This window comes from Chinchilla lanigera, unplaced genomic scaffold (genome assembly GCF_000276665.1).
Source record: "Chinchilla lanigera isolate Chin_1 unplaced genomic scaffold, ChiLan1.0 scaffold00039, whole genome shotgun sequence".
In the NCBI taxonomy this organism is placed as follows: domain Eukaryota; kingdom Metazoa; phylum Chordata; class Mammalia; order Rodentia; family Chinchillidae; genus Chinchilla; species Chinchilla lanigera.
Window position 1 is genome coordinate 17614513 of NW_004955440.1, and position 23966 is coordinate 17638478.

Below are 23966 nucleotides of genomic sequence, written 5' to 3' on the forward strand. Positions count from 1 at the left end.
AAAAAAAAATTCAGAATACAGATTTGCCAAATAAACTACATGAGGTACAATCATAACCTCCTTGGTAGACACACAACAACCCTCTGACAAGTGGTAGAGACTGTGGGAATAGACCCGTTTTGCAGTCCAAGTTCTGAATGGCCTTCTACCACAACAGCCATTTTTTAAATTAGAAACTTCATTATCTTAGCAGAGTTGTTTTTTTTTGAGACAGGGTCTTGCTAAGTTGCCCAGGATGGATTTAAATTTGTGATACCCCTGCCTGAGACTCCCAGAGATCTATAATTACAGATGTGTGCTACCACACCGAACTTCAAGTACATTTTCCATGTGAGCAGTGTAGACAGAGTTTATGTGAAGAAGCACACCGATACAAAGTTAACTTCAGAGAAATTAGTTGTGGTTAGCCAAACATATTGGCGTACACCTGTAACTTCAGTACTCTGGGAGGGCGAGGCAGGAGGAGTCCCAAATTTCCGTTTGGTCTGGGTTCAATACCCGGTACCACCACCACCAAAAAAAAGTTGTGTTTAGCCAAACAGATTAGAGACAGAATGCAACTAAACACAAAAACTTGGCAAAGAAATGACAACCCTTCACAGACACAAAGCAGCAAATACGCTGTCCTCTCACACAGTGGATACTTCTCCAGTGGTACCTCAGTTTACAAACTTTGTTTTACAGTTCTGGGGGAGAGGACTGTGTACGTGGGGAAGATGACCGCAGCCGTGTCTGTCACCCGACGCAGCACTGGCTAGCAGAGGCATTAGTTAACCAAGCTAGTGCTCCATTTTATTCCATTTTCACAACAGCCACAAACAGCCCTCCAAACAGAAGCAACACTAAATAAACTCCAGCGTCTTCCCATCCATAAATCCTTCTTCCTACGTAATTTTTGAAAAGTTTGGGTCACGGAGTATTCGATAAATGCACCTTGTCTTGTGTGAGTTACCGAAGGAACCATTTCCAACTTAGCAATTATGTTACATCACCTAATTTACGCACCCACATCCTGCCTTGTCTTCTTAGGGTCTCCATCACATTCTTTTACAGAGTACGCAGTCATCGTAAGCTAACAGTAATTTTGCTCATCTAAGTCATTCTGAGTTTGTAAAGTGGCTAAAATTTGGAAAAGGCTTTAAAAGGGGGATGCAGATATTCAAGTCAGCTGGCAAGCACAAAAAAGGTAAGAAGTACTGGGAAAAGATGCCGACTATGGATGGCTTGTCCCACCCATACCTCACAGGCCTGTATTATGTCTTCATTACACACACATCTTTAAGAATTTAAGCATCTAAGAAATACAGTGCATGATCGGAGAACAAAAGAAGTTCATTAACCAAACCTTTGAATAATAATAATGTAAATCAAACAAATCTTTTTTTTTCTTTGGTCTTTTTGAGGCAGGGTCTCCCTATGCAGTTCAGGCTGGCCTTGAGCTCACTTTGTAGCCCAGGCTGGCCTCGAACTCACAGTAATCCTCCTGCCTCAGCCTCCCGAGTGCTGGGATTATAGGCTGGCACCACCAAGCCAGGCTTCCTGAAAAATGTGTTAAAAAAACATGCTCACCTGCAGTGGAACCCCAGCTGATGTAGATGGGTAATGTGCTGAAGGGTGGAGCTTTGAATAGACTGAATATGCCGGGGTCTCATTCACCAATTTGTTATACAGTTCCAGGGCTTCCAGGACCTTTACATTCAATTCGGATAATTCTGAATGCTTCCTGGTGCAGAAGAAAAACATTTTCATACTCTTCTAACTTCTTTTTTGTCTTTGTCTTTTCTTCCGGTACCAGGAATCAAACTCATGACCTTGCGCTTGCCAGGCAGGCGCTTTGCCGCTGAGCTAAATCCCCAGCCCCTCTTCTAACTTTTAAAGCATGTATTTAGCAATGTAAATTATTTTTTAAATTTGGCACATTTCCTACCATATCTTAAAAGGTTCTTTTTATATACCGTGAAATTATCAGAAGGAAACAGGGAGGGAAATTAATCCTTTACTAGTTAGGCTGATATGACTTATCTGATGAAAAGCAACCAATTCATAATTGTGGTGCGAGGAAAATTAAGTTTAATAACTATAGGTTTCTGTTGAAAATTCAATTATAAAGAAAAATAAGTTTCTCAATTTAGGTAAGAATCCCAGCCCTAATTATAAATCTCAGTAAAAGGAAGTGTTTGGGTAAGGCCCAGGGCCTCTGTGAAATATAATATGACTAAAATAAAGGCATAGTCATTGAAGAAAATGACACATTTTCACTTAAATGTATTCTGATAATCATCGTCAAAAATACAAGTAAAAATGTATACACAAGCTGATCTCTACTGTGCTTTCCACGGGTCTCCTGGTTTTGAGAAAGTCAAACCAGACACTTCATTTGTACACAGTATTTTCCTATTGCCAGGGAAACTGAAGAGCTCATACAAGCTTGTACTGACTTGGTATAACTTTATCTGTACTTCTGCAACTGACAATTTTATAGAAGTTAAATGGCCATTTTTTAATTGCCCTGCAGTATCCACAAACTTGCTTACTGGGTGGGATCATTTCCATATAAGCACAGGCAAGGAAGAGAAGTAGGCAAACAGACAAAGGCCAGCCAGGTAAAAACATGGATTGACTCCTACGAAACTTTTTACCTTTCTTCTATCAGAATCTGTTATATCTGAATAAAGAAAAAAGTGCTTGTTCTCTCTCTTGCATGAATGACTATATAAAGCAGGTCAAACTATTTTTGAAAATATGAGCTGTAAACCACCCAAAGCTACAGAAATTAAGCGTACATGCTAACAAATGTGTGACTAAGAACCGTAAGTATTTCGTACATATAACCCAGTATGCTGACAAAATACTAAGAGAATACAGTAGAAGCCATAATCACTGCACTGCACTATCACCTTTAAAGATCTGAGACATAATCTCAAATACCGAATTTTTAATGAACTATGTCTGCAATTATACTAGAAGAAAAGCAAGCAGATCTTCAAAGAGATCACAATCTACTGGGGAGACGAGGTTAAGAACATGAAAGACAGCACATAACATAACATACAATGGAGCCCAAAACTATATGGAATAGGGAGAGAGCAGAAGAATTTAGAAAAATTACTTTGGGCTGTGGTGAACCGGAAAGGCAAAGCTGGCCCTTACAGAGGACACACAGGAAGCCGAGAAGGAAGCCTGTGTGAGGCGGGCGGGACAGCGTGAGTAAGGGCAGGCAAAGGAGCACGCAGGGTGTGCGGGGCAAGGGTGAGGAAGGCTCTTATCAGGGCAGCAGAGACTACCCTGGGGAGAGCAGAAAAACGGATTAGAGCAGTCCGGAACACAGCCAAGGCCAGACAGCAGACCTCGCTTCAATAAACCTGCTTTTGGAGTCAATTTACACCTTTAGCTAATACAATTTCTCAGGATGATAAATGCTACAAAACTGCATACTGCACCATGACAGACTGAAGGGAAATAGCAATTTTGTTTTCTGACGGTAGAGCCGTTTTTCTTAGGAATAACAAGCTGTTGATGACCCATTCAAGAGAAGAAATGACATTCCATTCATCTTTAGACTCCTAGCAGGGGGAAATAGTCAATGAAAACTTGTTGAAGCACAGCCAGTTATTTTCCAGAATGGAAGCTGCGTCTGTAACCAGTGACCGTGAAAATGCCAGCTGACTTAATCAAAAACAAACTAGTAAGAGATCTGATGACAGATGAGCTCTCATTCAAAAATTCACTCAGCAGAGAAAGTCACTCTGAGTTTTAATTATAGATGTTTTTCCTTAGTAACATTCTTTTAATCAACAAAAGTAAGATTGTACTGACTTGTCTTCTGCCCTTTTTTCTATGTATCACATCTTTCCATGTCAGAGGTATGGATCAAGGACAATGCCTGCTAGGGTAGAATGTGTGGATGTACTGGTTACTTTCAATTTTGTTGTCATAAGTAACACTGTGATGAACCCTTAACAGCTAAATCTCCACAGTGTCCTAAAATAGTTAGGACGGGCTTGAAATTGCTGGGTTAAAAGATTGAGACTACTTTTAGGCTCCAGAAAAGTTTGTAATTATTCTCCTACCCATACCTAGGGTTGTACTAATCACTTTTCTTTTTCTTGTCTTTTTGAGATAGGGTCTCGCTCTGCAGTTCAGGCTGGCCTTGAGCTCACTTTGTAGCCCAAGCTGGTCTTGAACTCTGCAATGATCCTCCTGCCTCAGTCTCCTGAATGCTGGGATTACAGGCGTGCACCACCACGCCCAGCTCTTTTTCTTTTTTTTGGTACCAGGGCTTGAACTCAGGACCTTGCACTTGTCAGGCAGGCACTGCATCACTGAGCTGTATCTTCCGCCCCCATTTATCTTTTTAGTATATTTTCTTTTTAATCTTTTTCAGTTTGATCATTTAGTAACCATTAACGTCTTTGCATCAAAACTATGGAGTAGATGTCTAAGTAGACATTTACTGCTCTCTCTAAAATATGATGAACCTGTTATCAACATTTCACTAACTGCCGCGGGGATTTATGTTTAAGTTTTGTAGCAAACACAACTCATGAAAAATGCACTACGGGCCAAAACTTACAGTCTTCAGGGACTGGAAAGCCTCGCTGCTCTGGCCCTTCTCCGGCAGAAGCAGAAAACAGGGCTCCTTTTCTCCTTCTAAACTTTGGTCCTACTTCATCCCTTTCTCCTTGTGCTGTTACACAGCAGTTTAACAGACAGAGGCTAGGAAGGGAGACACCTGAGTAGTAAGGAAGGCCTTATTCCACCTCCCATTCACAATGGCTTCTGTCTCTCAACTTCTGAGAGAAAGCTCCGAGGAATCGAAGGAAGGCAGAATCAAGCTAAAGCGTAGAGCTCTCGATACAGCTCACCCTTGAGCGCCGCTGCTGTTTCTAAACCATCAGGCTGGATAATCAGAGGTGCGACGGGAAGAAGTAAGGAGGAGGGAGATGAGGAGAAAGCGTGCGGCACGGGGTTTACCTTCCCAAAAGGTCGCTGTGCTGACTGACTACTCATCACACGGCAACACCAGCTAAGATCTCCGGCTTTATTCTGTTCTCTCCTCATTTGCTCTCCATCAGTCACTTTCCCTCAGTTCAAGCCCAAAGGAAAAATGACTGGTGTGATAAAAACAAAAGTCCACGAGCTATGTATACCACAATGCTGGCATAAAAAACAAAACAATTCCCTACCAAAATCAGACCACCAGCTTGCCATTACCTTGCATGACTTTGGGAAACTGAGAAAATAATTTTAACAGTTAGTACAGTTCCACAGCAAAAACTTTTACTAGTTCTGCATTTGCAAAGAACAAGTAAAGCTAAGATAACCATTTTTTATTCTTTGCTTAAAAAAATCTCACCTATCAATCTCCTCAAGTTTTTCATCTATCATTGGACCCATCTGTTGGCAGATATCTGTAAATAAAAAAAAAAACATAAAATTGTAGCAATTTCATCCAGTTTAAGACAATTTCAACAATTTTTAACAGCAAAGCACCAACATGCAGTACCATGCATCATAAATTCAGTTTATGCTAGAGCAAAGACTTAAGGTCCAATTTTAATACTATTTAGCAGAAATACTACTATGCTACTACCATGTGACCAAAGCCAGGCTGAAATTTAAAATCTCATCATACTCCTCTGAACTATTACGTTTACAGACTACACTACTTGGAACTATCCTGAAGTCAAAAGGAATTTAGAAAACTACTAGCCGAGTAGGATGAACGTGAGCCACACTGTAGAACATACGACCACGTGCAGACTAAATATGAAATTTTCCATCACAGAAACGTTAAACATTTTGTACATTTCCAAACATAAACACACATATAATGAATAGCACACTATGCTATATTTATAACCAGGTGATTTTTGACAATGAAAAGAATTAAAATTTATCCATTTACCACAGATATCTTTCTTACAAAGGATTAAAAAGGTACAAATAAGTGTTTTAACTGCTTCAAATTTCTCAGAGACTAGTACATCAGCATGCATCAAGTGGGTTACACTGCAAGGTTAACATTTAGTATTATAGAGTGGACATTCAAAAAGGCATGGTACGCAAGAGAATCAGACAGGATCACGAGCTTCTAATATTCTGATTCAATTAATTTAATAGGCTATTATTTCCAATTCTGTTGTGTCTGGGCTCCAAATCTCCAACCAGTGTCACTAGTGGCTCACAGAAACACTGAGACTTCCTTCCAGAAAAGGGTATGCATAAATGACAATACGCTGAAGTGATACTCCTACTATGTTACTGCACTGTCTGTTCCCCACCGGTGTCTTCTAATCTCAAAGCGCAGACCGAAAGGAGAAGAAACTCAAGCCATCATGAACAGCTAAAATACTAACTAGCATCCAACTGGTACTGATACTGAGTAAGTACCTTCCAAGTCCAAGAGTTCTTGGGAATCTGGTTTTGAATCTGCTGGATCTATACTCTGGAGCACCAGCAGGGCTCTATCCATTTTATCCTAAAAAGTAGCAGGAGACACTCAACAGTCAGAACAGTTTTAACTTCAGTTAATATAAAATTACTATTTTCATGCATTCTCAAAGATAATACATTTTCAAAGTCTTGACAGTTTAACTATTAAACAAAAGAAGGACTCTACCTCATCTATATAAACAGGCTCAGGTTCTGATTTCTTAATTTCCTCCACATCCTCATCAGTTACATTCAATTTGTCCACAGCTGCTATGGAAACAAAGTAATCTTTCAGTTTTTAGCATTTACTCTGATAATTTATTCATTAACTTATAAGTGGTCTATGATTATCTGTAAGAAAAAAAGGTTCCTTAGGCATCACATTTCATAAACAGAAGTATTACATATGTTCACTCAGGGTCACTCACGTCACAAATACTCATGTATATATTCAGCACTTGCATGCACCAAGCATCAGTCTAGGTATTTACACATATCCAATGGATGAAGGAAGAATCCCTGGATTCATGGAACTTAGGCTCTGGGTGAACAAGTGAGCACCATCAGCAGAAGCTGTCAATGCAGGCACGTACTTGAAATTGAGGGTTACCACTGGGTGAAAAATATACATGTGCACCATTATCTACTACGCCGATTCCCAAGTGACATTGGTGAGTTCCGGCTACACTTCTCCCTTCTATTAAGGAAAAACTTCTACTTCTTATATGAACAAAGTTAGACCTGATTTTAATCTCTTTGATAACAGCTAAAACAACACAAACCAAGTACCCTTTCTTGTCTTCTGTTTTTTAATTCTTGTAGTGTCGAGAGTGGAACCCCAGGACTGGTACATGCGAGGTAAACACTCTCCCAGCGAGTGACGCGCCAGCCTCACAAGAGAGCCAAAAGTAACTTGCAAGTATACATGCTCAGAAGACTCCCTGTCACTAGAACATACTGAATTTTAAGTAAATTTTGGTTTAAAAAAATACAAATCTGGGGCCAGGGATACACCTCAGCAGCATAAGCGCTTGCCTGGCAAGCCTGAGGTCATGAGTTCAATTCCTGGTACCAAAAAAAAAAAAAAATCTATGTAACCAAAGGATTTTTAAGTTCTAACAGTTACTTTAAATATCTGGCTAGCTTTCAATGTCCTACACAATACAGCTCAATATAACACAGGAATATACTAAAAACCAAGGTCACAGCTCTATATGTACCAACACATATAGACGTACCATTCCCCAAATGCAATTATGTATCAAAAGCATACACTACAAATATATATATAAATAAATATCCTAAAAATAGGAGACACTAAACAGTCAAAACAGTTTCACCTTTAGTTAATATAAAGTTACTATTTCCATGCATTCTCAAAAGAAAACATATTAAATATTTTTTTTAGTGTATGGTTTTGATACATAATAACTGTGTTTTGAGAATGGTACATATACATACTGTATCTCGATCATTTCAGCCCACCCCTTCCTCCCCAAATTCACTATTTTTACTCCCCGCCCCGCCCCGGTACCGGGAATGGAACTCAGGGCCTTGTGCTTGCCGGGCAGGCGCTGTGCCAGTGAGCTACATCCCAGCCCCTATGTTTTACTTTCGAAACTGCAGTTCAATTACTTCAGCTTATGTCATGGGGAAATTGTTATACAGGACCCTAAGCACATGGTTTTAAAAACTATTTAAGGAGATGTCTCCAATACTCCTACATACCTGGAGAGTCAGCCTAGAAAAATGAGTATAACTAGTAGCAAAGTACTTAATATTCAAACCAGGATCCACCCTCACGACAATTTTTTTTTTTTTTTAGACAAGGTCTCTCTGTAGTCCAGGTTGGCCTTGAACTTGCTATATAGCCCACACTGACTTGACACTCACAGCAATCCTGCCTCAGCCTCCTGAGTGCTGGGGTTATAGGTGAGCACCACCACATCTAGCAACATTCAATTCTTCTGAAAACATCATCTGATGCATACAAACACAATACAACACAAGACGTACAGACTTTTCATTTTAGGTTCTTTCTTTAGAACTGGAAAAGGGTCCATTATATCCCTCTGTGAGGCAGTCTAAGTAGAGTCTAATTATATTTTAAGGTCAGACTGGCTGACTTTATTTATTTATTTATTTTTTGGGGTTTTCTTCCGGTACCGGGAATTGAACTCACGACCTCGCGCTTGCCAGGCAGGCGCTGTGCCGCTAAGCTAAATCCCCAGCCCCCCTGTCTGACTTTAGAATCCTAGTTCTACCACTCACTAGATACATCATAAATCAGCGTTGCCTTATTTACAAAATAGAGTAACCAAAGTATCTGACAGAACTGTAAGAATTAAATAAAACTGTAAAATGTCTGACAAATAATAAGTGTTCAAAAACCTTAGCTCTTTCTTCTCTTGTCATCAATAGTATTACCATGAGCTTACACTGAGATTTCCCACGCCCTGCCCACAGGAAACGGCAGCACCCACAGCTCAGCTGTCAGGGACTGAGGCGGGTAATCTGCAGCTGCAGAATCCAGGGAAGTTCACCAGACCTGAACCAGACACTTTAAAATCCTGATCACACTGCTTTATGCTTGCCTCAAGTTCTCTAGGGTCCAGTTACCCGAGAGGTAAAGTACAAAACGTAACTGCAGCCACCTGCCTCCTCCACGTGGCAAACCCCCACCTTCTCCGTGCTTCAGTGATGCGTGAAAATATTCTCTACGCAACAGACACAAACTGCCTCTTACACTGTGTAATTAGACGGAGCGCTGAGCTACATCTCTGGCCCTTTTTCATATTTTATTTTGACACAGAGTCTCACTAAATTGCCCAGGCTGGGCTCCAACTTGCTATTCTCCTGCTTCAGCCTCCCAGAGTGCTGGGAGTACAGACATTTACCACTAAGCCTAGTTTAAATATTCTCTCAAAGGATTTAAAATATAAGGAAGAGTTTCCAGGGTTGACGTGGGATGGATCATTACTTGGCTAAAAAATAGGTAGAATTACAATGACTATAAACAACTGATTTGAGTAACAGAAGTTAAATGCCAATCATAAAATTCAAGTGAAAAACCCTAGCAGAGGAAATATGCTCTAAGATGCAGCTTACCTGCTTCGGACTCCACGTTTAAATCAGTTGTTACGAAGTTGGACGGGAAGAGCCCTACCCCTCTGTGACTCTCTCCTCTCCACCAGTTGGCGTCACTGAAAAAGGCAGCGCAAAGGAGGTCACTCGCTCCTCTGTCCTTCCGCGCTTTGTGTCGAGAGGGCAGAGTAAGAAGGCAATTTAACCTACTTTGAAAACAGTGGTTCAACCCACCCGTATGTACAAGATGATTTTCTTAAATTTAATTAGAAAATATCAAACAGTACAAAAACAATAGGCATTCCTATCCCCACACCTAAATTTAAAACCAGTCAATGACTGATCACATCTGACTCTGGTGTTAAACAAAAAAAAACTCAGGTGTAATTAAGACCACAGCCCCCTTTCTCAGTGGCTGAGTCCCGAACTCACAGCCACCCTGCAGCGCCACCACGCAGCTGGCGCGCCACTTTCTTGCCAGTCACACTCTCCTGTAGTGCTTGTGGCTCGGGACACGTGACTCTGACACACACACACAGACGTTCATCCTCACAGATCTTTCCACTGTCACGTATCAGTATTTGCAGATCTTGCCTATCTCTTTAAGTTTTATCACAGGAACTCACTGAACACACTATTCAACTTATTCATGTCTGTAGAGATTAGGTTTATTGTTCAACTTTAAACACCCTAATTAAGGTAATCCCTTACTATAATTCCACCCAAACCATTTGATAATTAAGTAAAATTCTAAATGTGGCATATATACTTAGAGCTTTTTATATGAGAAAAGAATAAATCATAACTAAGTGAAAAATGGTGGAAGTGTAAGGGACATAAACTTTACCATGAACAGATTATTCAGCTAACCTCTATGAAAATCTACCAAGGGCAAACTGTGGTACTTGCCTAGAACCCCAGCCCTCGGGGAGGCGGAGGCAGGATCACAAACTCTAGGCCAGTCTAGGTAACTTAGCTGGAGTCTGTCTCAAAATGTAAAAAAGGGTGGGGATACAGCTCAGTGTGAAGGCGTTGGGGTCACGGCTCAGTACTGAAAAAAAGTGAAGTCTATCATGGACAGAACCAGTACTTTCAGGCTAGGCACTGAAATTACAAAAATAAGATACTCTTTTTGCCCTGAAGAAATCTGAAATCCAAGCTCAGTGTTTCAGTTTCCATCTTGCTTTATCTGCTGGGAACCGTTTTCTCTTTCCTACTTCTTCCCTCCCGGGAAGCGCTGACCCACCCTCTGCAATCTAGCAGGAGAGATACATATAAAGAAAACACTCAACGTGCAGTATGGAAAAACGGTCTTATATACATACGTTCAAGACGCTGTAGCAACACAGAGAACTCAGCTCTACTGGGAGATAAAAGCAGGAAAGGGAAAGGGTTCTCAGAGAATATAAAATCTGAGATGGTGGGCTCTGAAGACTAAGTAAGCACCCACCAGGAGGAAAAGGAGCTCAAAAGTAGGGAGATACAGGGTACCCAACCTGCTGCCAGCAGAGGCGCTCTTCCCAGCTCGGGACTGGGGCCCTCAAGACACAGGGCGTCGCAAGAGAGAGAAGACAGGCATGGAGTCTTCCAAACACCAGGCCACTTCAAGGCACGCAGACATCTACAGAGGACGCCTAAGGACCCTGTCCACTGAGGCACCAGAGAGCCAGAGAACTCTGACCATCGAGGCCCACGAAGCGCTTCCCGCCCAACGTCCCTGCCTTCTTCCAAGCCCCATTAAAGAAGCCTGCCTCTCCTCGTCCCTGCGCATGGCCTTCCCACTGCCCGCCTGAGCCCAAGCACAAATCCCACACGGCGCAGCCTTCACACAGCCCGGCGTCCGGGCCGCGCTTCATGCTGTCCCTTACACCAAGACCACCCTACCTAGTACACGGCTCAACGTCGACGAAACCTCGGGAGCGATTTTTTGAAAAATCACCTCCTGACTTCTGCAAGAGCTAACAACAGAATGACTTTATGGATAAAATAATTCTGTAAGAACACTGCTATTTCTACAACAAACAGAAATAGTAAACTGGGAAATCTATGTAATCTTGTGGGGGTCTTTTCCTTAAAATATCTTTGTACTTTTTATTTGAGGAACCAAGTCTTTTAAAGCTTGGACCTGCAAATCTTCCTTGCAAGTAAAGTTCATTTTCTTTTCCAAGGCTTTGGTTTCCTTTGAAAAGGCTTTCCAAGCAAAGAACCAATTGTACAAGGCCACAGAGGCCTAATGAGAACATGACACTTTTGGAACTATGATTTCCACTTAATTATCTGAAATGCTTATATAAAGAACAAAATGAGCAGTGAGACAAAGTTTAAAATGTAGAAAGTGAAAGGCTTTTTAAATGTATTCTGATTAAGAAATGTGTACTTTTTTTAGTCAACTCAGGTTTCTCAAGCTGAGGTTGAAGAATGACATATTTACAAGGGCTTTGGCATCCTTCATGTGAATAATTTTATTTTTAATTCCATAGAAATCTAAAAACAATAAAGAGTCCTTTTCTTGATCATCTGGACAACTTCTTTACACCCTAAGACTGCCATGTAACTTCAGGCCCTAAGTCTGTATTTGTGCTTACTGTCTTACCAGTGATTACTAATCAAAGAGGGTAACAACGTTCAACCCAAGACAGAACATGTATGCGTAACTACAGCAAGAGTCCCACTGTCAGACTGACAGTGGCCACCCATCTCTTCCGGCATATGCATGCTGGATTAGCTTAGCATTCCAAAGGAAAAAGGGATTTTTTAAAAATGATAAAGTATTAACAGAAATTTATTTCATGAGTCTAAATCATTTAATAAATTTATGCTTTAAATGGATATTAGTGAAAAAGACATGGTGTAGCCCAGTAATATAATCCTCTACTTGCCGTAGGTCCTGAGACTATACTAGGTACCTAATGCCACATGAACGCCAAATACTATCATGGGTGACTGTAAAGAAGACTCTCAGTCTTTCTCTTCTGGTTAAACAGAAAAAGAGAAGGGCTAAGTACCACACAGCACACGGCAGCACGGATCTGGGAGGCATCTGTGTCACCAATCAGTACTATATTTAACTTGGGGACAGCAATTTATTTTAGAAAATCTCATTATACAAAAGTAATGTTCTAAGTTTGAATCTTAGATTAAAAATACTCATTTTGCAGATTTCTATTTATTAATGACTGTAATTTTATAGATGCGTAATCAGGCCAGGTGTGTGGCACACACCTGTAATCCCAGCACTCAGGAGGCTGAGGCAGGAGGATTGCTGCAACTTCAAGGCTGGTCTGGGCTGTAAAGTGAGTTCAAGGCCGGCCTGAACTGCACAGTGAAACCCTATCAGATAAATAAGTTTTTCTCAGTGAACACGTGCTATCTTGACTGTTGAGGCCTTTCTTCTCCCATTCTCAATTACTTGTAAGACATTTCCTGTCTTGTCAGAATTAACCGAGGTTCACCTGAAATGGGCTCCCGAATGAGTCTTTCCCACGTGCTGGCACCAAGCGCAACTCTGCCCCTTTAGCCTCCAGCAGGCCCTCTCCTTTTGCACCCACGTTCTCCGTCTGTATAATTATCTGTACAGTAATTTTAACTCCTTGATTTTACTTTAGGTTCGATGGAAAGAGAACCGTGTCCTCATACATTTTGTATTGTAGTCTATTATGCAATATTTTCTCAATAAATATTTACTGCAGCGAAGACCATTATATGTTCTACTCATTTAAAACTATACTAGACTAAATCAGATTCAAAATGTACGATACTGTAAAATGGATACGGAATAGAAAATGGGTATTTCAATAGATACTGAAACTTCAAAAGGAAAGAGAAACTGGGATGGGGGAAGGTAAATAGAAGGAAGGAAAAAGCAAAAACATATATATATATTTTATATATATATTATATATATACACACACAAAGATAGTTATACTACTAACTTCTCTTAGTTCACTGGAAAGAAAGGTTTGTGCTAATATTGTTTGGACAATTAAATGCATATATCTTGCACACTGAGTAACTAATTTAAAGATAACAACATGCAATGTATTAACCATTGTTATTCTCCTATTATCTTGTTATGAAATTTTGTTTTACTTGTTTTTTCTCTTTAAAATAAAAATTAAAAAAAAAAACTATACTAAACTACTATATCCTCAGTGAGTTATTTATAATGAAAAACAAATACATTTGTAATCTCTGTTCATAGCAACAAGCTGCAGGGTCTCTTCCTGCTAAATTTCATCAATTTCTTTTTTTCTTCTTTTTTTTTTGGTGAGACAGGGTCTTGCTATGCAGTTCAGGCTGGACTTGAGCTCACTTTGTAGCACAAGCTGGTCTCAAACTCGCAATGATCCTCCTGCCTCAGCCTTCCAGAATGCTGGGTTATAGGTGTGCACCACCACGCCTGGCTCTTCAATTTCTTTTATAAATAAAAGTAAGGAAAGTATGGTAGCCCATACCTTTAACCGCAGTACTCTGGGACGCTGAGGTAGGGGGATCACAAGTTTGAGCCCACACTGGGGAACTTACCAAGACCTCATCTTGAAGAATTTTAGAAAGGACTGGGGATATTGCTCAGTAAAGAATAGACTTAAGATTCAATATAGATCAATATGTTCTTTCTTACAACTTCAAATGACGAAGAAATTGTGAGAAGACGATAGTAAGTTAAGAATCAAGGAAAAGCAGAGTAGCCTCTGGTTGCTCTGATCAGCGTAATACACCGTCTCTTCCTGATGTTTCTCTGCCAGTAACCTTGGTATACTCCCAGTGTAAATGCATCCGGGTGACTGAACATTTATGTTTTTCAAATGTAGTCATTAACAGTATTACTTAACACATCTTTCATCCAAGACATAAAGGATACTTCACTAGCAAATTTGACAAAAGAATAAGCAACTTGCATTACTTACTCTAACTCTTATTTTAGGAAAAAATTATTAAGATATGAAAAGGTTTTATTATGATTTAAATACACTGATAGTCAAAGAACTGAATATTTGAAATCCTCAATTAGGGATGCTGGAGTAAAAACTTCAGAATATTCCATAATTAAAGATTTAAAACATACCTGTCATCCAAAACAATGATAATTTCACCATGCTTAAAGGTGAGTTCATTGTCCTCAACAGCTTCAAAATCATACAAAGCTCTCACTTTTCGTGCAGCTCTATTGTTTAACTGAATTTCTGCAGATGGATATAAAGACTTGGTCTCCGCGCACTGCTGTTTCTGCTCTTGCAGTGATAATTCAATAGCTAGTTTGAAAAAGTAAAATGCAAAGAAGAGGACAGAATTGTTTTTTAAAAAGTTTAAAATACAACATTAGAAAACAATGTAATGCAGCAATACCTCAGTTCTGTTTGTAAATAATTTGGTTTGCAAACAAAAGTGGCAAAATTTTGATTCCATTTGCAAACTCTGCATCAGCTGACAAACATAACCGCTGCCATCTTCCCCACACAAACACAAAAGTACACATCTCGCCCAAAACTGTACAACAAATGAAGTCCATAAACTGAGGCATCACTGTATTTAATAATAAATCTTATGCATATTTTATTTGTCCAATTAAATGCTAAATAGTTAACTTTCAGGAAGGCAGGAAAACACGGCATTTTTAAAGTACAGTTTTGCTCATGCTTCATTGTAACAGACTGTTATATACGGCAGCTATTATTTTTATAGCAAACAGATTGTGACATTATGATATGGGGAGCTTTCCATACAGGACGAGCGGTGAACATACTTCTGTTCTTGACTCATAACTCTGGCACTAAAGAAGAGGTGACAAGTAATCTCTCCAAAGGTAGGTCATTAAATATGCATTACTGAAGAGGAAAAATGAATTAAACCCATCTTACATCATGTCATTTGTTTTGCTTAATTTTAAGATTCTACTGATTTCTGCACAAGATAGAACTAAAACACAGTTCCATTACAAGTTTTATTTCAGTGAGATTGTCTGGTGAGGGCACTCGGAGCAATACTAATCCTGCGTGCTGGGTTTCTCACCCTTAGCTATGTCTTCGTCTTCTCTGCTTCTGCTCGCTGATGCTCCATTCTTGGCGGCGGCAGAGACAGTCTGCAAGTGTGTGAGCAAAAGGAGCGTAAGTACCTTTCAGAGAAAACGGAAGCACGGCGATTACTTGCGGAAGCTAACAAAAACCACTGATATAAACGAAAGTGAAGCTCTTCATGACATTTTAAGTAGCTGTTTTCAAGTACTAAAGCAAGAGTTTTCAAAAATTATAAATGCATAAAGGGCATGAATTGGCTTACATTTCGCATAATCTTAAGTATCTGACACAGAACTTGGCCTACACAAAGCAGCTGAGTATTTATAGAGTGAATAAAGATGGCTCTTTCTTCACCGCACTTCTGCGCTCAGCTGCCCAAGGTCCCCCTCGGTGAGCGGTAAAGGCAAAGAGCCCCAGGCCAAGTGTGAGGCCCGAGGCGTGATTACTGTTGGAGAGGAGGACGGACAGGGAGGGCAGGTACGGCGCTAGTAATGAGATGTAACTCAAAGATGCAGCAAACGCTTAAATTTAAAATCCTCGTGACCGTAGAAGACACACTGCCAGTAACCTTCCGTAAGGCCCCACACCCCTGCGCCATCGTTCCTGCCACGCCCCGTGCGGCTCTGAAACCCTCTGGTGTGTCTTTCGCTGCGCTGTTGCGGCTGCCTCCATGTTCTCAATTAATTCAAAACACTGACCTTTCGGGATCATTCTGACTTTGGGGAAGAGACACAAGTTGCACGGTGGCACAACTGGTGAATAAGGTGGATGAGGACACATGCAGTATCTTTTTACGTGCCCGCTTTTCCTCCGGCTGGCACCTGGAAGCACCAGTCACCATATTTTTTATCATACTGTGCAACGAGATTCATGAAAGATGACTCCAGAACTGACTTCAGAAAACTCAGAAAACTGTACCTTCTATCTCATAAACTCTCGTTTCCTTCGGCCTGATCAGCTATTAAATTATTTTCGTCTCTAATTTACAGTCAACATAAAAGAAAAGAAAGTACCTCCTTCATCAGTCTCTTTCCTTAGCCTGCAACCTAATAGTAACTGGAAGACAAAAAGCACTGACAGAGGTCCAAGCAAGACACACTGCTCTCCCAGAAACCTAGAAAACCAGCCCACTCTGTGGGTCTCTACCCCAGCCCCTCTCCCTGTCTTACTAAAACTACCCCGTATCTCTCCAGGTAAACTTCTAGCTCCACCCACCTTACTGTAAACTATTCATTTTAGGCATATTTACTCTTCAACAAACAATACTCAACCCCATGAATGTGTTCGTTCATTTCTCCCCTCCTACTACTTCTTTACTTCGACAGGGTCTCACTGTGCAGTTCAGGCTGGCCTTGAACTCATAGCAATCCTCCTGCCTCAGCCTCCTGAGTGCTGGGGTTACAGGTGTGCCCCACCACACCCAGCTCTTCGCTCCACCCTAATAACACATCTCAGTCTCAAAATCCTACCTCTTCACTTCCTCACCATCCCCGTTGCCCGCTCCCACTCTCCTCCTGACAGCAGAAAGATGGTGTCTGCCTTTGTGCTTTTCATCCCTCACCTGTCACTTACAGATCTTTGTTTACAGACACATGTATGGCTACCCCCAAATTTACCACACATTTTTTAACACGAAGGCTGTTCAACACATCTAAACCTCTCACGTGATTTTACATAAATTATGCCACATTCACTTTTCGAAGTTCTACTACGTGGAAGAAGAACACTTTACTCTTAGAGTGTCTCCTAAACGTTGGGCACCATGCTGGAGAGGTGCCTGGGGGACGGAGATGACGCGCGACGATCAGAACACCCCTGCCCAGCTACATACCTCAAAATAATAGAGCCAGAACCAGGCATGGTGGGCTCGCCTGCAACCCCAGCACTTGGGAGGCTGAGGCAGGAAGAATGTCACAAGTTCGAGGCCAGCCTGGGCTACATAGTGACTTCAAGGCCAGCCTGGACTACACAGTGAGAACCTGCTGCAAAAAAACCAAAAAAGGTATACAGGGCTAACCGCAAGTCTGAACAATTTCTTACCTGAGAACTTGCTGAAGGGAAAGTAATTCCTTCTTCTTTCATTGACTTAATAGTTGCAGCTATCAGACTAAACTGAGGGTCCTTTTGAAATTCTTCTGACCATTCTACCATTAAAGATTTCAGTTTTTCACATACTTTAGGATGAGCCTTTGAAAGAAAAGGGGGAAAAAACAAAACCTGTAGTTAAAAGAAATATTTAAATTATTTACCTAAAAAGAAAGTTACCACCAAAATTCTTCTTAATTACATAAACATCAACGGAAGCCCAGCTATCCCCAGTCCATCTGAGTAATAGACAAAAGATATCTATTTACCTGTCAAGATGTGGTCGTTTCATGTAAAATTACTTTGCTAGAACATCAATTTCTAAGTTTTGCTACAATGACAACAAATCTTTTATATTCAAAGATTATTCTTGTGTTTTCTTAATGTTCTCAACACTGGTAAGAGTTCTGTACCAACTTGACTGAAACCCTGGGACTTCTGCCACCGACAGCCCAAGTCGCGGTGCTTTCAGGGCTCTGTCACGAAGAAAGACGGCAGCCCCCCGCAGCCCCGCCCAGCAAGGGTCTCCCTGGCGCACCAGCCGTCGCGGGAGTCGACACAGAGCGGCAGTGGGAGTCTCGAGTCACAGAAACCCAGCTCTCAACCTCAACTGCACCACCTCACCGGCTGCACGGCCTGGGAGAAGTCACTTCCCTCCAAGCCTCAATTTCTGTGCACACAGGACGGTCTACACACCGCGGATAAAGAAATGCCTTCTGACTCGAGCTCAGAGATTAGCTCCTATGAACAGCATATAACGCTTTGGAGAGAAAAACTATTTTTCATACCATCAATTTTTAAAAATCAAATTTCAGAACAAGAAGTTTAAATCATTCTAATTTACCTAAAAGTAATTTTATCTATAACTCTGTTACATATCATTTAATTGATGCACAATACATGTTTTTTAAAATGACTTACATTTCTTCTCTTTCTAAAATTTACCTTATTTTTTATCACAGCACGTACTTCTGTTGCAAAATCACGGGAACATACTTCTAAATGAAATATCTTTCCACAGTTTGCCACGCAAGCCCCAAGAAGCTGTTAACAACAATAAAAGTTAATATATAAATGGTGAAATATTATCTTACATAACTTACTAGAATAAGAGCACTTTTAAAAATTGGGTCAATAACATGACTTTTACTCACAGTTAACGCCTGCAGAGCAACATGAGGGACCTTATGATTTACCCTTTTCATTATGGCTTTTAGGCAATCCTTTGCTCTAAGAAAAAAAATACAGATAGTATTTTGTTTTATAATTTCAACTTCAACATTTAAAGTATAAGGTATTTCCCAACCACATAACTTTAAAAATAAAACCCTAGAAACTCTGCTTTGTTAAGGAATAAGTCTGTAAAATGATTTTACAATCTTTTGTTCATAGACTCACAGAACTCCAAAAATAATTGCTGCAACCACTGTGTACTCCAAAACAGACACATCATCTTACAGAGAAGCCAACACAGGAGAAGCGGGCCATGGAACGCTCCCCACTCTCCTCTTGTAAAGAACTGGCTATGTGATCCAGCAGATTCAGACACAAGCATGGGAATGCACCATGAAAACCCGTTAAATGCTTCCGTCACTTTCTTAACTTCTAGAATATAGTCAATTCAGTTAAACTGATGCACTCTCAAGAACACTTTTATAGTTCACTTTTTTCATTCCGTTACCTATTGTATTTACCTATTCGTTAATGAAAGGTTCTCACACATGCTAAGTCACAGGGAAAAGCCCAAGTCACTAATCCATTCATTGTGAACATCTGCCCCTGTCGTGTCAAGCCTTTCTTTATGTTAATACAGCTCAGGTTACAAATGGAGCTCTCTTCCATTTATTCTTTCCAGATAAGACTTATAAACCCAACCTATGGGCTCTGTTTACCTTTATCTCCCAAAACTAAATAGTTAAGTAAGAAGTTTAAAAATAGTTGAACAGTTTGTTTAAAATTAGCACCTCGGTGTCCTTTCAAAGTCACATCATGAAAAAGGCATAGGTTAATAAAGCTGCTAAATATTCACTGGTTATCATACCCATTCGGAGTGCTTCCAACTTTGTCGCATATGTCCATAATAAGACTCCAGTCTTCTGTGGTATTGTATTCATTTGTAGCTTTTTCTGTAAAATGTTAACATACACAAAAATTAGGATATGTTCCCAAAACACTAAGACACCAAAAAGGATGCAACCGTTAGGGAGCCCACAAAAAAGATTAAGAAGCCCATATTCTCCTTTGCCAAAAATAAGAGCTATGAATAAACTGCAGAGTACAGTACTTCTACTAACTTCAACTTTAAATGGTAAAATTAAATGATCCTTTTATATGAAGTCAGATGACTATATTTTTCAAAGATTTAAAATGTATCATTATGTCTAAATTATATACCTAATGAATTCAGTGAATTCTACATGGGGAAAAACCCAATCCAACACTACCAGCCTCTTTTAAAGTTACGACATGTATCTCTCTAGACATTTGTTTTCTTTTTTTTTCCTTGTCTTTTTGAGACAGGGTCTCACTATGCAGTTCAGGCTGGTCTTGAGCTCACTTTGTAGCCCAGGCTGCCTTGAATTCACAATCCTCCTGCCTCAGCCTCCTGAGTGCTGGGAGTACTGGGATTACAGGCATGCGCCACCACACCCGGCTAGACTTTTTCTATATATACATATAGGAAAACTTTTAAATCTATGTAAAGTTAAATAAAATAGTGTGATGGTTGATTGTGTCAACTTGAGTAAGAGAAGCTTAACTAAATCAACTCAGCAATTTCACAGCGTAGGGCGGCTTGTCACTTGGATGGTATGAAGGGGAAATGAGGGAGAAGGATTCGCCTCTGTTTCTTCGGAGGAGCTCAAGTCTTCGCCTTCAGGTGGGACATCATCTCCTGGCTTCCAGCGCAGAGTCCCCAGCCTTCCTCACGGACCCTCACCTCCCGACACGGGCTCGCGCGGGACACTGCAGCGAGCGCCAGACCCTGGACTGAACCCCTCGGTCTCCAGCGAACAGACGCCCCCTGCACCGTGCCCTCCGACTCTGGGGGGCCACTGTCGGCCGGTCTCGTAACTCCTTAGACATTGTGTATCTTGTGTTACCTCTGTTTCTCTAGTAAGCACTGACTGATACAAATAGGATCACAGTCCAAAGTGCCCAAAGAGGTCACCTAAAAGCTGACCACCTTTTCTATGCCCACAGCTGTGAACAAGATGAGGAAACAAAGCAAAATGGCACTGTTGCCACTACTGGGCGCTTTAGGTATACAAGCCAAAGGGCCTGCTGCAAACCCCAGGGAGGGCATGCTTTAGCGCTACACTGGGGCAGGCCCTCCCTGCAGAGGCAGGCTCTGCACAACTGACTCATGAGGAAGTGCTGCTGTTTCTCTCCAGATGTCCCCCAAAGCCCCATGCGCTCACAGGTAGGGACTTGGGCAATGACTGGGTCATGGGGCATGATATTCATCAGGGGGTCAGCCCCCGGGGTTTGGAGCTGAACGAGATCTGGAAGGGGAAGCCTGGTCAGAGTAAGTGGGCACTGGGGCTAAGGCCTGGACACGTGTCTCCCTTGATCGTCCTATGCTTCCTGCTACCACGCCATGAGCTCTTTCTCCTCCGCCCTGCTGCCCTGCCTGGGAGCCAGCCGACTATGGACTGGAACCTCTACGAACTGTGAGTCAAATAAACCTCTCCTCCTCAGAGCTGTGGAACTGTGGGGTGTTGTGTTTCAGCAATGGTAAAGACAAGCAGTAAATGAAAAATAATTTAATGGCAAGGGAAAGACTAGAGCAGTGTCCACTGGGGGACCAGGGAATGGCTAGGGGCCTCCCAGAATGATCCCTGGCCTTTTTGGGTCCTTGCCCTTACTGTGGCAAAGAATGAAGAAGTGGGGCTCTTAGCAGAAAACGGGGAGTCAGGCTGATACCGTGCAAAGAGAAAGCTTACTTAAAGGATGGCAAATGCAGAGAAGGCAGAAGAAGAGCTGTCTTAGCAGCAGAGTGTGCTGCAAGAGAGGGGAACCCCGCTCAGGATGCCCCGGGAGTCTGAGGCGTAAGTCATACTGAGAGGGATACACTAGCTTCTAAAAATGATTTCTGCACTGACTGGTGTGTTCTAGGCCAACCAGGGCCTTGCCCTTTTTTCTGGGAAGGGGATAAGGTCAATTGGGGATTTCTTAATTACGAGTAATAAGGAATACAATTCTCAAGTATATGGTAGGGTACAGATAAGCAAGTGATAATTTTACAACTGTCAACCACAAATAAACATGTGATGATTTTACCCTGCCCTGGGTTTTTTATTTGTTTTTGTTTTTTTGCCTATAGCCCTCTAATCTGCCCCAACAAAGGCAAATCCTTCAGAGCTTTCAATGGTACGAACAGCCCATAGCAGCACGCATGCCATAGGTTTGCCATCACTGGAGTGGACAGCCCTAAACAGAAGGGGACAGGTGCAGCCAGTTACTCTCACACTCAGGTAAGTCCATCAGCAAAGCACAGAGGACATGAATGGGCAGGAGCTGTGGCCCAGGCTGGCACTACTAGATCTCCCTTCTCAGGACCGAAAGCTCAGAGGTGGTGCAAGAGCACGACCCATCAGCGGCCGGGGAGATAGCTGAGCGGTCCGGCACCTTCTGCCGGGCAAGCCCAAGGTCCAGAGTTTGATTATGGGCACCAAAATAGAAAGTATTACCCATTATATTGTGATCATGCTAAACATAGGATTTCCTAACTTACGTTTCCACTTAGAAATATCTCTCCATGGTCCTAAGTATGCGTCTATACCAGTATTTTAACAGCTGCCTAACACAGCATTTACACGTGAACAACAGAGAGACCACAAAATCCCTATACAAGCTAGTGAGAATTTTTCGGCCAACTGTGGTTTTAAGTCCATCAAGTACTCAGTCCCCTTTGTTCTGAGTACTGTTTACATTCACGCCCACATAGACTAAATATTAAAGAGGACAGGACTTCACGCACAGGCTTTGCAGTAGATGTCTCACCGTGCAAATATTCTGTTTATTGTCAGTCTCCACACCTGCCCTAGAATTTACATAAGCTCATTATGGCAAAAAGTTGTTTCTCCAGTACTATTTCTAGGGCACAAGACAGTATCAAGGGCTTGTAGTGGGCATCAATAAACGCTTGTGTGACACCTGCACGCACGACGCTGCCTGCTCCTCCACACCCTCTTGCCCAGGTAACAACGATGCAACACAGCAAACAGCAGCACAGCTTCTGAGCAAATGAACGGAAAGAGCTTCACGATGCCCAGCGCAGCCTACGCAAAGCTTCAGGCTCCGCAGAGCTTCCACCTCAACACCACACACCAACAGAGGCCGTGGAGCAAGCGGGCTGCACAGCTCTCATCTCTGCTGCTGCCCGAGGAACACCCTCCCCGAGGCTCAGCTGAGAAGGAGGGTAAGTGGGGAGGGCGATGCCTGCACGGAATTTCGTACAGACACACGCATGTGTGTGCACACGTGCATGCATGTATGTATATATGCATATAGTGTGTATACGAGATTAGCTTTCTGCTCTCGGTCTGAAGAGAAAGCATATGCATTACAAATGATTTGCTGGGTTTGTGCTGCTCCCTTCTCATTGTTCATGACAGTTTTATTTATTTTTACTGTGAAAGAACGTGTCATTCTTTTTATATTGTCAGCTGGCATGGTGTTTGAACTACCTAAAGATATTCTCTTTAGTCTGTACAATATTTCTTTTTTACATGTAAATCTTTAGCATATGAGCTCCACTTAATAAATCTAGAACATCACATTTGATGGGTGGCAGAAGTAGAAAAATATTTTTACAATATTTTTGCCAGTACTTCCAACAGTAAGAATTTCATCAGTCAGCCTTCCCATTGCTGGACACAACTCCCCATCTTAAAAGAGAAGTTTAAAACTGGGTGTGGTCACACACCCCTGTAATCCTAGCACTTAGAAGGCTGAGGCAAGAAGATCCCCACAGCTTGGAGGCCAGCCTGGGCTATATAACCAGTTCATCCCAGCCTAAAATTACATGGTGAGACTGTTTCAGAAAACCAAAACAAAAGGAAAGAAAAAAAGGACAGGTTTAATTTGGTTCACACCTTAAAAGGATTCAGTCCACACTCAGCAGGCTCCAATTCAAAGGGGCATGTGTGGTAGTCACTTTCCTAGTCACTGGGACAAAATACTCAAATCCACACAACTTAACGGAGGAGACGTTTATTTGGGGCCACTTTTTCAGTCCAGTCAGCTGGCTCCAAGGCAGGAAGGTGGTGCTGGCGGTGTAAAGGTAAGCACAGCTGCCATCCAAGGAAGGAGGGGAGGCACGGTGGAGGGACCTGCTTGGAGGA

General features: G+C 41.6%; 1 protein-coding gene across 2 annotated transcripts in view; it reads right to left on the minus strand.

Annotated features, from left to right (window-relative positions):
- Positions 1 to 23966, minus strand: part of Stam2 (signal transducing adaptor molecule (SH3 domain and ITAM motif) 2) — a gene marked incomplete at its 5' end in the record, with an annotated part of 41485 nt that overhangs the window by 2857 nt on the left and 14662 nt on the right. Inside the window, 11 exon segments of one of the 2 annotated variants that reach the window (XM_013517489.1) lie at positions 1570 to 1723; positions 5357 to 5411; positions 6394 to 6481; positions 6623 to 6702; positions 9544 to 9638; positions 14586 to 14772; positions 15530 to 15599; positions 17575 to 17721; positions 18565 to 18663; positions 18774 to 18849; positions 19661 to 19745. In XM_013517489.1, the coding sequence (XP_013372943.1) occupies positions 1570 to 1723; positions 5357 to 5411; positions 6394 to 6481; positions 6623 to 6702; positions 9544 to 9638; positions 14586 to 14772; positions 15530 to 15599; positions 17575 to 17721; positions 18565 to 18663; positions 18774 to 18849; positions 19661 to 19745 (1136 nt within the window). 2 annotated transcript variants of the gene reach the window in all.